Source organism: Crocodylus porosus, unplaced genomic scaffold, assembly GCF_001723895.1.
Source record: "Crocodylus porosus isolate Cpor-Errol unplaced genomic scaffold, CroPor_comp1, whole genome shotgun sequence".
NCBI lineage: Eukaryota > Metazoa > Chordata > Crocodylia > Crocodylidae > Crocodylus > Crocodylus porosus.
The window spans coordinates 88,305,218-88,318,781 of NW_017728886.1; the positions used below are offsets into that span (position 1 = coordinate 88,305,218).

The 13,564-nt window shown below is 43.7% G+C and overlaps 1 protein-coding gene across 3 annotated transcripts in view; it reads left to right on the forward strand.

Moving 5' to 3' along the window:
* The window catches only part of LOC109312640 (probable G-protein coupled receptor 141), a 33,085-nt gene extending 21,291 nt beyond the window's left edge, over window positions 1-11,794 (forward strand). For all 3 annotated transcript variants that reach the window (XM_019538754.1, XM_019538772.1, XM_019538763.1), the window contains exon 3: window positions 8,225-11,794. In XM_019538754.1, the coding sequence (XP_019394299.1) occupies window positions 8,240-9,151 (912 nt within the window). In that variant the 5' untranslated portion in view covers window positions 8,225-8,239 and the 3' untranslated portion in view covers window positions 9,152-11,794. The remainder of the gene's footprint in view (window positions 1-8,224) is intronic.
* Window positions 11,795-13,564: the final 1,770 nt, after the last annotated feature.

Consider the following 13,564-nt stretch of genomic DNA (forward strand, 5'->3'; position numbering starts at 1 on the left):
GTTGCAGCCTTGGCTTTCCTGGTTTGCTCCCTGCAGGACCGGACCAGTGCAGAATAATCGTCCTTGGAGGTGAATCCCGTCCTCCGTCCTTTGTAGGCTTTCCTTTTTAGCCGCAGGAGGTCCACTAGGTCCCTGGAGAGCCAAGGGTACAGAAGCAAGATAAAATAGAAGAATGGGAAGTGCAACTAAAAGGTCAGCCTGGCTAGACAGAGATATCTTTTGTGAGCTGAAACTTAAAAAGGAATCCTATAAAAAGTGGACACTGAGTCATAGTAAAAGGGTATGAGAAAGCTAAAAGAAGGTTAAAAGAATATTGCATGGGCAAGTAGGGATAAAATTAGGAAGGCCAAGTCACAATCTGAGCTGTAACTGGCAAGGCAAGCAATATAAAAGGCAATAAAAAGGAATTCTACAAATATGTCAGAAGTAAGAGGAAGACAAGGAAACCATAAGTCCCTTATGAAATGCAGAAGGTAATCTAGGATGTATGTGGATGAAATGGGGGCCCTAAATTGAAGCAGTGGGTTTTAAAAAACACTGCTTCAATTTAGGGCTGATTAAACCCCTGCCTCACATACACATGCCACTGACTGACCTTCCTCTCTGGTGGGGAGGGGAGGCCGAGCTGCCAGCAGTAGCAGTAGCTGCAGCCCCTCCCTAGGTAGCACTCACCCACAGGAACCTGACTCAGGCAGTCTGGGGGAGGGGAGCACTGCAGCACCAAAGGAAAGCACCAGTCCCCTGCACAGCTCAGGTAGGCAAGCAGGCTCCAGTGGGGGTGGGGCAGAAAAGAGATCAGGCTCACCACTTTTCTTGGGTGGAGCTGATTTCCCCACGGGGTACTGCCAGGCTTCCTGCAGAGCTGTGGAGCTGCACAGAGCCCAGTGCTTTGCTCCGCAGCTGAAGGAGTGTTAGTTTGCTGCACCCCAAGTCTTTTAAGGTATATTACGCTGCCAAATTTCCTACAGCCGCTAGTATTAATGCACAATATGCTGTTGAAGCATGAAAACACCGACACCATTAAAGCAGTGCAGAAGCATTTAGCCTGCTTTAAAATGTTGTGCACACATGCCTCTCATTTTGTCTACACATGGCCCTACTTACAGATGATGCAGGGAAGGCTGAAGTACATAATGTCTTTTAGGCTTGTGCGAGTAGGCAGCTATTTGATCTGGCTTCAGATCCAGCTGCTTTGGATGCCAGGGATCCTATCCAGAGCTCCGGACTGGGTTTCCGCTTCAATCTGGCCAAAGTGGCTCCAAAGCTTTGGAGCCGCCTCGGAGATCCAGCCATAGGGTATAATGGGGAATCAATGAAATATCGAACTTTGTTGTTTTTTGTCTAATTTGGATGAACTATGCAGGAGTTATAGCCCCTGCTGAGAGCATGAAGCCTGCCAAGTTTCAAGAAGATCGTGCAGGGGTTCAGGGGTAACTGCACCCCAAATTCTTGGGGGTTCAGTGGTGTTTTCTTCGATCCTCTCAGTCTCAGGTGTCATTGGGGAGGCTTTGGCTCTGTGGCCAGATCTCCAAAGCGGCTCTGAAGCATTTTTGAATCGCTTCAGAAAGCCTAATGAAGCCAGCGCTTTGATCCAGACATGCTGCTTCGGATCCAAAGCACAGTCCGAAGCCTCGCACAGCCCTAATGTATTTCTTCTGTCTTCACAAATAGGGGCAGCTACCAGATGATGAGTATAGTTGGCAGCTAAGATAGGGAAGCAGCTTAGAGTAGTAAAAAAACAGGTTAGAGTTTATTTAGGGAAGCTAAATCAGGGCCAGGCAAAATACAGCCCACAGGCTGGATCTGGCCTGCCAGGCTATTCTATCTGGCCTGCAGGACCCCTAAAAAATTTAGAAAATTAATATTTCTCTGCCCTAGCAGCCTTTCAGTGCTGACAGGAGCCACGGGCAGTTAGGACCCAGGAGGAGCCTCAGCAGGACTGAACAGCCCAGGCCTGCCCACCCCCAGCCATTTTACTCTCTTTCTGCCCCCTCCCTGCTCCAGCACCGTGTGGCTGCTGGCTGCATTGTCGGACAGGGAGCACAGGGCTGTGCCGGTATGGGGGTGTATGGGGGTATGTGTGTGTGTCCAAGCAGAGGCAGTGGGGGAGGGGAGGCAAGGACAGTGTGTATGTGTATGTGCATACAGGCAGGGATAGTGTGTCTGTGTGCATGTGTGTTCATAGGCGAAGTCCCACAGGCACACCCCACCATACACATGAACCCACACCCTCGCACTGTCATAAATGCAGACCCCCCACATCTCCTCACACACCTATCCCACAACAAACCCCATACCCACCCACATCCCACATATCCACACACCCACAGCCCCCCACAAACCTATACCCACCCCACACAATATACAAGAGTAAGACTTCATTGAAGCTATTGTGTATCACCTCTATGTACACTACATATTTTTTTAAACCAAATTAATGAATGCTGTAGATGTTCACTTTTTAGAATATAATTTGGTATTTTTCTGGTTTTGAGATGGAAAAAACCCTTGCTGAAAGAAGTAATTCCAGAGGCAAGAGGAGGGACTTCTAGTGGCAAAGGTCAGACATTAGAGGGTGGGACCTCCAGTCCCTAGGACACCCTAGGGTGGGGGGGTACTTGAGAAGGCCCTATGGAGTATGTGTAGGTGGTCAGGAATGGAGCACCACCACACACCATCCCATGCTGCTGCACAGGCACCACATGCCTGGCTGGATGCGGGGGAATCTCACATGCATGCATTTGGCTGTGTGCCCCACCCCCACCCCCTGCTCCACATCTGGCTTCACCCCACATATGCCAGGGCTGGGGGCTGCCGGCACAGCGCTGCATGGCCCCTTCACGGGCTGCATGCGCCCCGCATGTCCAGGCGGGCGGTAGTTGTGCGTGGCGTTGTGCACAGGCAGCTGGGGGCCATGAGCGCCAGATGCTCACAGTGAGAGGGGAGAGGGGCCCAGCCCCCTGTTCCAGGAGCTCGGTTCATTCATTCCTCCTGGGGAGTGGTGCCAGAAGCAGCAACCACCAGGACTGCCCCGTGCTTGCCACCCCACTTCTCCGCACCCAGCTACTTGCCACCCCCCTCCTCTCCCTGTCCTGGGGATACACTTATTAAAAAAGATTGAAACCCCTCGCCCTGGGGTATTGAAGGAACTGGTTGAGGTAATTTCAGACCCATTAGAAGAGCAGGTTGGACAGACATCTGTCTGGGAAGGTTTAGGCAGGGAAGATTCTGCCTTGGGTAGGGGGTAGAACTAAATGACTTGTCAGGTCCCTTCCAGCCCTCCTTTCCTATGATCCTATAAAAAGGAAACTCTCTGCAATATCCCACAAAGAAGATTGGTAGAGTGTGTAAAATTGTGCAAATACCTTCATTTCAATACATTGGCTACATACTCAAGAACCTAATTACACGTTTAGCTGTCTTATTAGCAGAGATTTATGAAAATTCAAAACACCTGGTATTTCCAGTTTGGGTTTTTTTCTAGTGTAGACTCTGATAAAGTTACATAGGTCAGAGCCTGAGAAGCATCCAGCTGGGGTCATTCAGCTCCAGCCACAGAACTACTACTGATACTGCTATGTCCATCAGCTTTGAACACACTGCCCATATTGCAGTAACAGTTTTTGTCTTTACATACACCATTCAAATTAAAACTATGTGCTAATGCAATAATAGAGAGACATGTTTTCAACATAAGGCTTGACAGCTTGAAAAATTGACAAACAGCTGCTGCTAATCCTTTCTGGCATGAATAATTTAAAAGCTAAAATGCAATATTACTAAGTGACAACAGGAACTTCTTTACTGTTCTTACTGCTTCCAGTAAGCTGAAAAATGTTGTAAATTGCAAAAATCCTTTTGATTACAACATGTTATGCTTCTCAGAATTCACTGATCTGAGTTACAAATATAAATTTAGTCTCTAGACTACATTGTCAGCTGTTACAGAGTTTGTATTTATGAAGTTACCATATGGAATCTAAGATAAAACAGTTATTTCTGACAGAATATGTAATAAAATAGCTAGCGGTATGGATATATAGAAGAAACTGCTGACGGTCTCAAATACTACAAATGATGGGCACTCTCGAAACATTTCTAATAGCTAAAATTATTTTAGAAATCAAAGTCAGGGAGACATACTGGGCACATTTACACATGCATTAATGCTCCATAGTTACCATGCATTAAGTTTAGTACCTGTAATAACATGTACTAACTCAATACACAGTAACTCGTGCGACTGCACAGTAGCGCTGGCACATGCCTTTTTAGTGATTACTCAATGCACACTACATTAATTCTATCGCACATTAGCACAGCTTTTGCTGTGGTGCACTAATGCACGGTAGAATTAGTCTGCTACACATTTAACATTTTATGCAGCTCCACCCACCATGTTGTTAATGTTTCAATTCACCCCAAACCTTCTCATTTCCACAAATGAGGAAACTGTTAAATAGTCTTTTGGGTATCAAAAATATGTATTACTTAAAAATGGAAGTCATCTGAATCATCAGTGATATAACAGACAGAGGAAGTAGTGTATCACCCTGCAAAGCTAACATCATTTTGATGTTAAAAGAAAAGGCTCTAAAACCCAACCAGGGAAAATGTAGATCCCTTTTTGGGTCTTATATTGCAAAATCCATGGATCAGGTAAGAAGGCTTTGCCAGCAAGCATGAAGATGAGAGGTGGAATTCAGATCCAGTTCAGATTCACAGACTCCAGTGCATACCTGCCATAATCATGTGCTGCTGAACACATGGAAGAGAACTGAATCTAACACACTTGCTCCCCTACACGGGCAGATCTGGGATTTCGAAAAGGGGAATGCAGACAGATAGTGTAGTGTGTCATCACATATAACACCACACACATTTTTCTCCAGTTAAAAAGAAACTAGGAGCCTCACTAATAAGCAGGGGCCGAAAGCTATATTATTCAATAAGATTGAAACAAAAAAGAAAAAAAGAACTTTATTGGCATGTGCATTAACTTGCTATATCATACATTCTAATATTATAAAAGCCTAAGTCTGTCTGTCTGTTTGTAATGCTTTATTCATGCTCTGATTGGCTGTCTCAACAGCCAATCAGAGTGCCCTACACAAACAGGGACAGACAGCTGAGCGCTGCCATGACAGTGGGTACTGAGGCTAGTTATATAGACTATGGCTAGTTATATATAAGAACACAACAAACTAGGCAAAAATAATCCAAAGATGTTTCATTAATACTGGAGTCATTATAATTAAATGTACATGCCTCTTTTTCAGATTAATAAAACAAAATCAAGCCTTGAGTATCTAGATAGTGCCTCCAATGCTTCACTAAAAGTGATTTCCACACCTGAGCTAATATTCACCTGAGTTAATATTTTCCCACATGAGTTAATGCTTTTAACTAGATTTAAAAATCAGTCTTCAGAGCTGTGAAATGGAAGCTACATTACTAGGAGCAGCTAACAGACAGTAGCATTGCAGAAGTAGCTCATTAAAGACTATTCAAAAGTAAAGAGGATCATTAACACCTGTGAAATAAAGAATTTAGAAGGAATCAAGAAAATTATAATGAGCCATTAAGTCATTTAACTCCCTCACTGCCACCTGAATAGAAGTGCTGTTGCCATTGCTAGGCAGTTGGCCTTAAACTTTGGATGGAGCAGGAATAAAAGGGCATTTTTACATATGGTTTTGATGCAGTACCAGTTGCTTTTAAATAGCAAGCCATGCTAATTAAAAGTGTCTGCACGTCACGTGTATTAGCAGCGCAGTGTGTTCCTGCGCTGAGAAAATTGCAGCAATGAACTGTGAACTAAGGCACATGGAACGTATTTTAGTTCAAAGTGCACCGCCAGCATTTTCTCAGTGTGGAGGCATGCTGAGCCACTGATACACATGGGTGCGTGAGGCTGCCAGAGTGCATCAATTTACAAGTAATCAAGTCTGCTCCAATCTGCTGGATTCCAGCTCACTGGAGCAGGCTCCCTGCATGTGTGTAAGTGCCCAAAGTGGGGTGCAAGCATACCAGTGCACCTCCCTTCATCTGCCCCTACTCTTATAACATGGTCAGGAGGATCTTTAGCCTCCCAATCCCATGTCACATTTCAACAAAACAAGATACCTTCTTTTCAGTCAGCTCTAGGAACTTGCTTTGTGTTGCACATACGCAGTTGAGTGTTGCAAAGCTGATTCTCTATTGCAGTTGTTCCAATCTAGGCAGGAGAACTTTTAGGGCACAGCTCCCCAAAACGTATCTGCAGTGAAGTGTAGAGGGTTTCAAGCTGATTTTCAATTCGTGCGATATAAACACTTTTTGTAATATTTGACAAATGCCGTCATACTGGAATCATCAAAATTATAATTAACTTCCTTTATCACCAGAGAAGAAATGTAATTTATGTCAAACATCTATACTATGTCAACTAGGAGTATGAAAAGATGAGACTTTTGGTTCTGCTCCATCTGTGCACAGTTATGCCGACAGAAAAACTTCTGCCAGCAGAACTTCCGTTGTTCAAAGAGATAGGAAACAAAGCCAGCAGCGAACTGCTTCTGCTTGCATGTACCGTATTTCCACTAGGGGGCTCTGCATCTTAGCATTACTGTTCAGCTGAGGTAGCAGTAAACTCATAAAATAAACACAATAAATCTGTATTATGCTACAACCTCATTGTAACAGAAAAGTCCACTAAGGGAAGGTATTTGCCACAATAAGTTTAGTCAATCTGACGAGTCATAATAATGAAAAAAATGGCTCTGGTTTCTGGGCGTTTTAAAAACCAGGGGTTGCTATAAGTAGGGTTTCTCATACAGAAGTTGAATTGCATACATAAATACATTATGTACAGACCCTCCAGAAAAACTCTATTCTCAGACACATCCAAAATTTGTGGCTTCAGTGAAAAAGCATACGGTTAATATTAACATCAGGCCCTTAGAATAGAAATTTGTTACAAATAAATAAAATGGACTCTAGTGATCAAACAGCAGTATTCTAGCACAGCGGCGTGTCTGTGGTAGGGGTGTGCAAAGTGGCCGTATTCAATTTGGATTCAGCCCGATTCAGAGGACGGTGATTTGATTTATTGATTTGGATCGCTGTCCTGATTCGATTCAGCTGAATCCAAATATGAAGATTTGATGCTGATTTGCAGAATCAGTGATTTGGCCATAGACACAGCTTTAAATGTTTTTTCTACATACCTCAAGGTACCAGGCATAGCCCGTGAATGTTGAGATGGTGGGGCAAATGGAGTGTCCTACAGGAGTGCGGGGCAGCCCCCCACGTGCTCAGTGGTGGACTCCCTCCCCTGCCCCCTGGCTTAGCAACTGGCTATGTGGGGACTGCAGGTGTCCCCCCAGACCCAGGAGACACCTGTGGCCAAGCTGGGGAGTGGAGGTCCCCTGCACACTCCACGGTGGTCCCAGAAGTGCTTCTGGTCCACTCAACAGCCAATCAGAGTGCCCTACACAAACAGGGACAGAAGGTGGTGACTTCTGGGTCCACCACCGAGCGCACTGGGGACCCCCTCCACACTCCTGTGGGACACTTCATCCACCCCACCATTTCATCATTCATGAGCTGTAACTTGAGGTATGTAGAAAAAACAATTAACGCTGTGTCTGAATTGTCGAATCTCTCTGAATCAATTCGAAGGGATCTTATTTGATTTGGAGAGATTCAAGGGTCTCCTGATTTGATTCAGATTTGGAGATTTGGCCATCGAATTGGGCCAAATCTCTGCCAGATCAAATCAGTGACTGAAGCTTTGCACAGCCCTAGTCTGTGGCAATACCTATGTAGCTCTTCAGGAGTAAAGAACGGCATCATTAACAGATGGCAAATAAATGTGGCACTCAAGTAATCTGGCCAAAAAGCTATCTCCTGCCTCGGCTTTATAATAACATTTCATAACTGTTTTTAATTTTATGCCTGGTAACATTTTAATAAGTTGAACAATTTCCTCCTGTCTTTTCCACCTGAGAGTAAGCTGTAAATTCAGGGTTTAGTGCTGTTCTTTCCTCATCCTTCAGAATATTTCAGTAATAGATAAAATCAATTTTAGTGACTCGTCCCAGGAATATAATAATCCCAGCCCTTCTAGGATTATGCTTGTACCCGTGGAGCCAGAATACAGTTGAACACAAGTCCAGCTTTAGTATTTAATCACATTGATTTTTTTTTTCTCTCTCTCCCTCCCTCTCCTTTTTTTTAACAGTACAAGAGAGGTTTCATGAACATGACTGAGGAGGCACCAGCATCCAATACCACTCAGCATGAAATTGCACAGACCATACTGACTACAGTGTATTCAGTAGCCTTTATTGGAGGTGTGACTGGAGTCCTTGCAATGTCATTTTTTCTAGTTAAAATGAACACTCTGTCCATGACCACCACCGCAATCGTGAACCTGGTCGTGGTGCACAGCCTCCTCCTCCTAACAGTGCCATTTCGGCTTCATTACTATATTAATGGGAAGTGGGTTTTTGGACTGCCCTTTTGCAAAGCAGTGAGTGCTACACTTCACATCCACATGTACCTGACTTTTCTGTTCTACATTGTCACCCTGGTTATTAGGTGGCTCATCTTCTTTCAGTGGAAGGACAAGGTGGAGTTCTACAGGAAGCTTCATGCAGTGGGGGCCAGTGCTGCCGTGTGGACTGTAGTCTCTCTCATTGTGGTGCCCGTGTTTTGTTTTCAATATGGGACCTCTGGAACATATAATAATACCACATGTTTTAATTTCCAAGAAGAATTAAAGCAAGGTAGTGTGAAAATACTGAACTACATCATGATCATAAGTGTATTCTGCATCACTTGTATCCTCTTGGCCTTGCAAATCTTTATCATTCTCAGGGTGGTGAAAAGGCTTTCAGGCTCTGTCTGGTCACATCAAGAATTCTGGGCTCAGATAAAAAGCTTGATTTTCCTAACTGTCATAATCATTTGTTTCCTTCCATATCATCTTTTTAGAATCTACTACATTCAGCATATGAATGAAATGAATCAATTACTGAAGTACAATGAAATCACCTTAAGTATAACAGCTATCAGCTGTCTTGATTTATTGGCATTTGTGCTAGGTGGAAGCCGTTTACTTAAGCAAAAAGTTATGGTGCTCCGAAACAAGTTTACCTGCTGTTAGCTTCACTCTTCCTTCACAACCTGTCTTCCATACTGTTGGGTGAGAGGAAGGCTTGTGAGCTTTGTCTGTATTTTTTTAAATCAAGGCTGTCCAAAATCTGAACAGCTGCAGGCCCCCTGGGTCACACACCATTCAGGCTGCATAGACTCCCTTGGACCTCCCCATTTCCAGCCCACTGTGTGGGCTGTGCTGATTCCCAGCCCCTCTCCGCCTGCCCAACCCAGCACCTGGACTCCCTGGATGCACGGATTACATGGATTCCCCGGGCTCCTCCTGTCCTCAGGGGCAAGGGCAGGAAGCAGAAGCTGAAGGAAGAGAGGGAGTCCAGAGACTTTGGCAGCAGCAGAATGAACAATGGAGGGAGAAGCAGCCAGTTAACACTTCAGCCTGTGGGCTGCAAATTGGACAGGTGCATTTTGGGAATAATTAATAAAAATGAGCCAGAAATGTTATACATGCTGTCAATATTTATTTTACAGACCTCAAAACCCAGCATACATACTTGATTTGGTGAAAGTTTCCCACAACTAAGCACTAGCCTATCACAATAGGTATCACTGTGTGGTGTGAAAATGGAAACCCTTGTGGCAATGCCATTTCAAAGACGGGAAAGAGAGGAGGAGCCCAAGATGATTCGTACAAAATAGCGTGTGGAGAGGACACAAAATAAAAAGCTGGTAATTTATGTAATAAAATGCAGTTTTGAAATATGTAGATTTATGTGCCTCTCACATATACGTTAATTCAGTGACAACTGTGGGTGGGTCCAGGATTGTGGCAATGAGAATGCGGGCACATACCCTTTTGGGGTGGGATACATGTGCAGTGAAGAAAGCTCACTGAGCAGATGATGTAGCCACAGCCCACTGCTGTGATCCTGGATCCCAGTGAACTCTCAGCAGCTGCTGAGCTCAGCAGTCTGGACTCTTCCGAGAGTCCCTGATTTAGTGGTGCTTTGGAGCCATCAGGATCCAGAGCTGCTTGGTAGCAGGGTTCTTTGAAGAGCCCTCACCCATCAATGGTGAGCTCATAGTGCTTGCAGCACATGCAGAGCCCTGAGAAGGAGCTGTGCTGAAGTGATAGTGAGCTCTGAGAGTGTACTGCATTTGTGGAGCACAGCCAAAGTGGGGATGCATCCATACCATTGCACCACCCTTGGATCTGCCCCTGGTAACAACCATCTGTGATAAAACATTGGTGGCTTCTTAAACCATGTTGTTCCCACACTGGAATAAAACTATGTACTTCTACTAACTGAGCCACACTATTTAGCAGCAAGGAATGCATGTATCTCTTAGATTTCTCCTGAATTCAACTTTTGAATAGAGGGTTGAGAGAAAGAAAGAGCTGATTTCTGTCTCTGCCAAGCTGTGAAAATGTTTCCAACAATTACATATTACTGTGGATTCTGCTGTTCAAATCAAAATCCAGCATTTATTTTTCTTGTTTATAGACTTGTCCATTTTTTTTCTAAGAGCTCACCTGGTTAACTCTACAGGTCATTTAATTTAGAATATTCTTCAGACTGCTGTAGTATTTTCTCACAATCACTTTCAATTTTAGTCTCCAAGGTAACAATTTATTTTCAGTGATGCTCTGGTGCGGTTTTGATGGTAATAATCTGGCCTCCCAAAATGTCCCTGGGATAAAATTAATTTCATAGAAATGTGTGCTCTCTGCAAGCTGAAAAGGTAAAAATATTGGCTGCTTGGAAATGATTGGAAGAAGCTAATATGCATGGTGTGATTTAGCAGCCTATTATACTTCACAGAAATGGAAGCATTGTGAACAGTGGGATTAAAAAAATAGAATTATACATTATGAAGACATGGAAATATGTAGAGAAATCACTCTGTGGAAGCTACTCAGGCTTTCATACATCTATTTTATTGTGCACACCTCTACAGAGAACATTCATCACTGTCACCTCAAAAGACTGGATGGTTAATGTGTATTTCCATTTTTTCTTATCTTCTGCATCAAGATCAACTTTCTCACTTAGAGCCAGTTGAATAATATTTGAATGTTTTAACAGATTTGGTGAATTAGCTGCATAAATCACCTGGTTGCTCCCTTTTTCATGGCTCTGCCAAGTCTTTCTCTCTTACCTCTATATGAACTCAACTCACTTGTGTCTGCTTCACGTTCTGTTGCTTATCTCCAGTGTGTCACAGTATGTTCCACCACTGCAGAAGCTTTCTGCTCCACACACTACTACAATGCTTATTGCTTTCTTCCTCACCCGACAGCCAAACTGGCAGAACTGCCTAGGTCCCATTCCAATCTCTGTTGTCTCCTTTCCCTTACAACCTTCTGACTGAACCTCCTTCTTCATCTTTTAACAGTTCTGCTCATCCAACACTAGGCTTAGTTGAGAACGTTAGTAATTTTCATGTGGGACAGCAAGAGTTTAGACCTATCTAATGCCACAACCCTGGGAGAGAAGATGAATAACTACCTTTCATTAGTATTCCTTCCCATACCATCACCTTTTGTGTGTAGAACATGAGTGACTTGTTTGCATTCTGTAGAGCACATCATGTCTCAACAACACTCTCCATTTATTTTGTAATAATAAATATGTCTGTGAATGAAACCAATACTTCTCTTCATTCAAGGTCTTCCTACCTATATAAATAAATTAAATAAAAATTATATTAATGTTGCAGACAAGGTTCTTTGGGTGAATCTGATATCTTTCATTAGACCAACTTAAATAGTTGGAGAACAATTTTGAAGCAAGCTTTCGGGTTCAAAAACCCTTTGTCAGGGTTTGTACAACCTACACCCCTGTATTAATGTTGCAAGCATTTATTCTCAAAACTAATAAATTTACATAGATAAAATTTAACTATATTTGAAGTAAAATGTGCATGTATTGCCAAAATTCCATGTAATTTCTTTTAAAAATGTATACATACACTGATGTTTCAGGTCCCAAAATTGATTGCGTGTCCTCATTGATTTTGACCGCAGTAAAGGTGATCCACTGGATGTGGTTATCCAGTGAAGATGAAGATAGACAGGTTATGTTTAGGGAGCTTTTTCTAGCCCCTTCCCCAGGTGGGATGAGCAGACAGGTCCTGAAGGGGGCTGTTCAGTTGCAGTTACAGTGGTCAATTTGCACTCCTGCCTTATCCAAGTGTTAGACAACCTTCTAGAAACTGCTGACTTTGTCCCAGTTTATGATTAGGAACTTCCAAACCTCACAATCTTGCCCATCATCAGTAGCTGGTCACCAGAGGGCTTGAAAAATATGCTGGAAAAGCTGTTTTTATGGAACACGCCTGTGCGTGATTTCTTTTATCATGAAGAAACTACTGCACATCAGCTCCCACAGGGCTTTTAACAAAACGGAAGTTTAAAACCAATGGCAAGGAAGCCAAGACATTTGCAAATCTCATTCCACTAAAGCCTTCATCAACCTTCACAGCTGTCAAGAGTCTAACATCTGCTTGCTCCACTGTTGAAGACTTGTAGACCCATGGCTGGGGGCAGGCAGGCTTATTATAGTGGCGACCTGTACTCACTATGTCACAGCACCATCAAAGATACCTGTGGCTCTTCAGGAAGGAAAGCATTGCTTTCCCCACTGCATTCTGGTGCTACTGCTGCTGCTTGGTCCGACTCCACAACTGCTTATTTATCAGTTACCTTTGCTAACCTTCCCTGAAGATCATTCCTCTATCCACCACCCATGGACATGCTAGGTAGCAGTAAAGCTCTGCCACCAGAACATCAGGACCATCATGGACTATCCTAACGGTGAACGCCCAGAGCACCACACCACAGTCGTGACTCAAGCACTCAGGTGACACAATACTGAAGTTGCTGCACTAAGAAAGACCAAAGGTCCTCCATCAACAAGCTCTTAATAAACAGTCCCCAGCTCTGGTAATTCAGATTCTTCATGAGGCTCTGGAAAGCATTATTATTTTCTGTACCTCAGAAGCCATCTCTATCAGAAGGCTGACATCAATGAAGAATCCAACTTCACCTCAAATGTGCAAGTGTAGCCTTTGACACGTGAGGAAATGGGTGTTTGAAGATTGTGACATCAGATCCAAAACCAAGCTCTTGGTTTATCATGCAGTTGTGCTCACCACCTTACCATCTGGAGCTGAGATCCGGACAATGTACAGAAGGCACCTCAAGTCACTGGAGAAGTACCATCAACACTGCCTGCAGATGACCCTTCAAATCCAATGGAAAAATAGATGCACCAACTTTAGCATCCACTCACAAGCAAAAGCATTATGAGCATCAAGTTGATGGTCATCTGACATAAACTTCAACAGGCTGGCCATGTCATCTGGATGTCCAACTCCATACTCCCAAAGCAAGTTATATTCTCCCAGCTCAGTCAAGGCATACAGTCAAGAAGACAGAGAAAGCACTTCCTCAAGGCCAGCT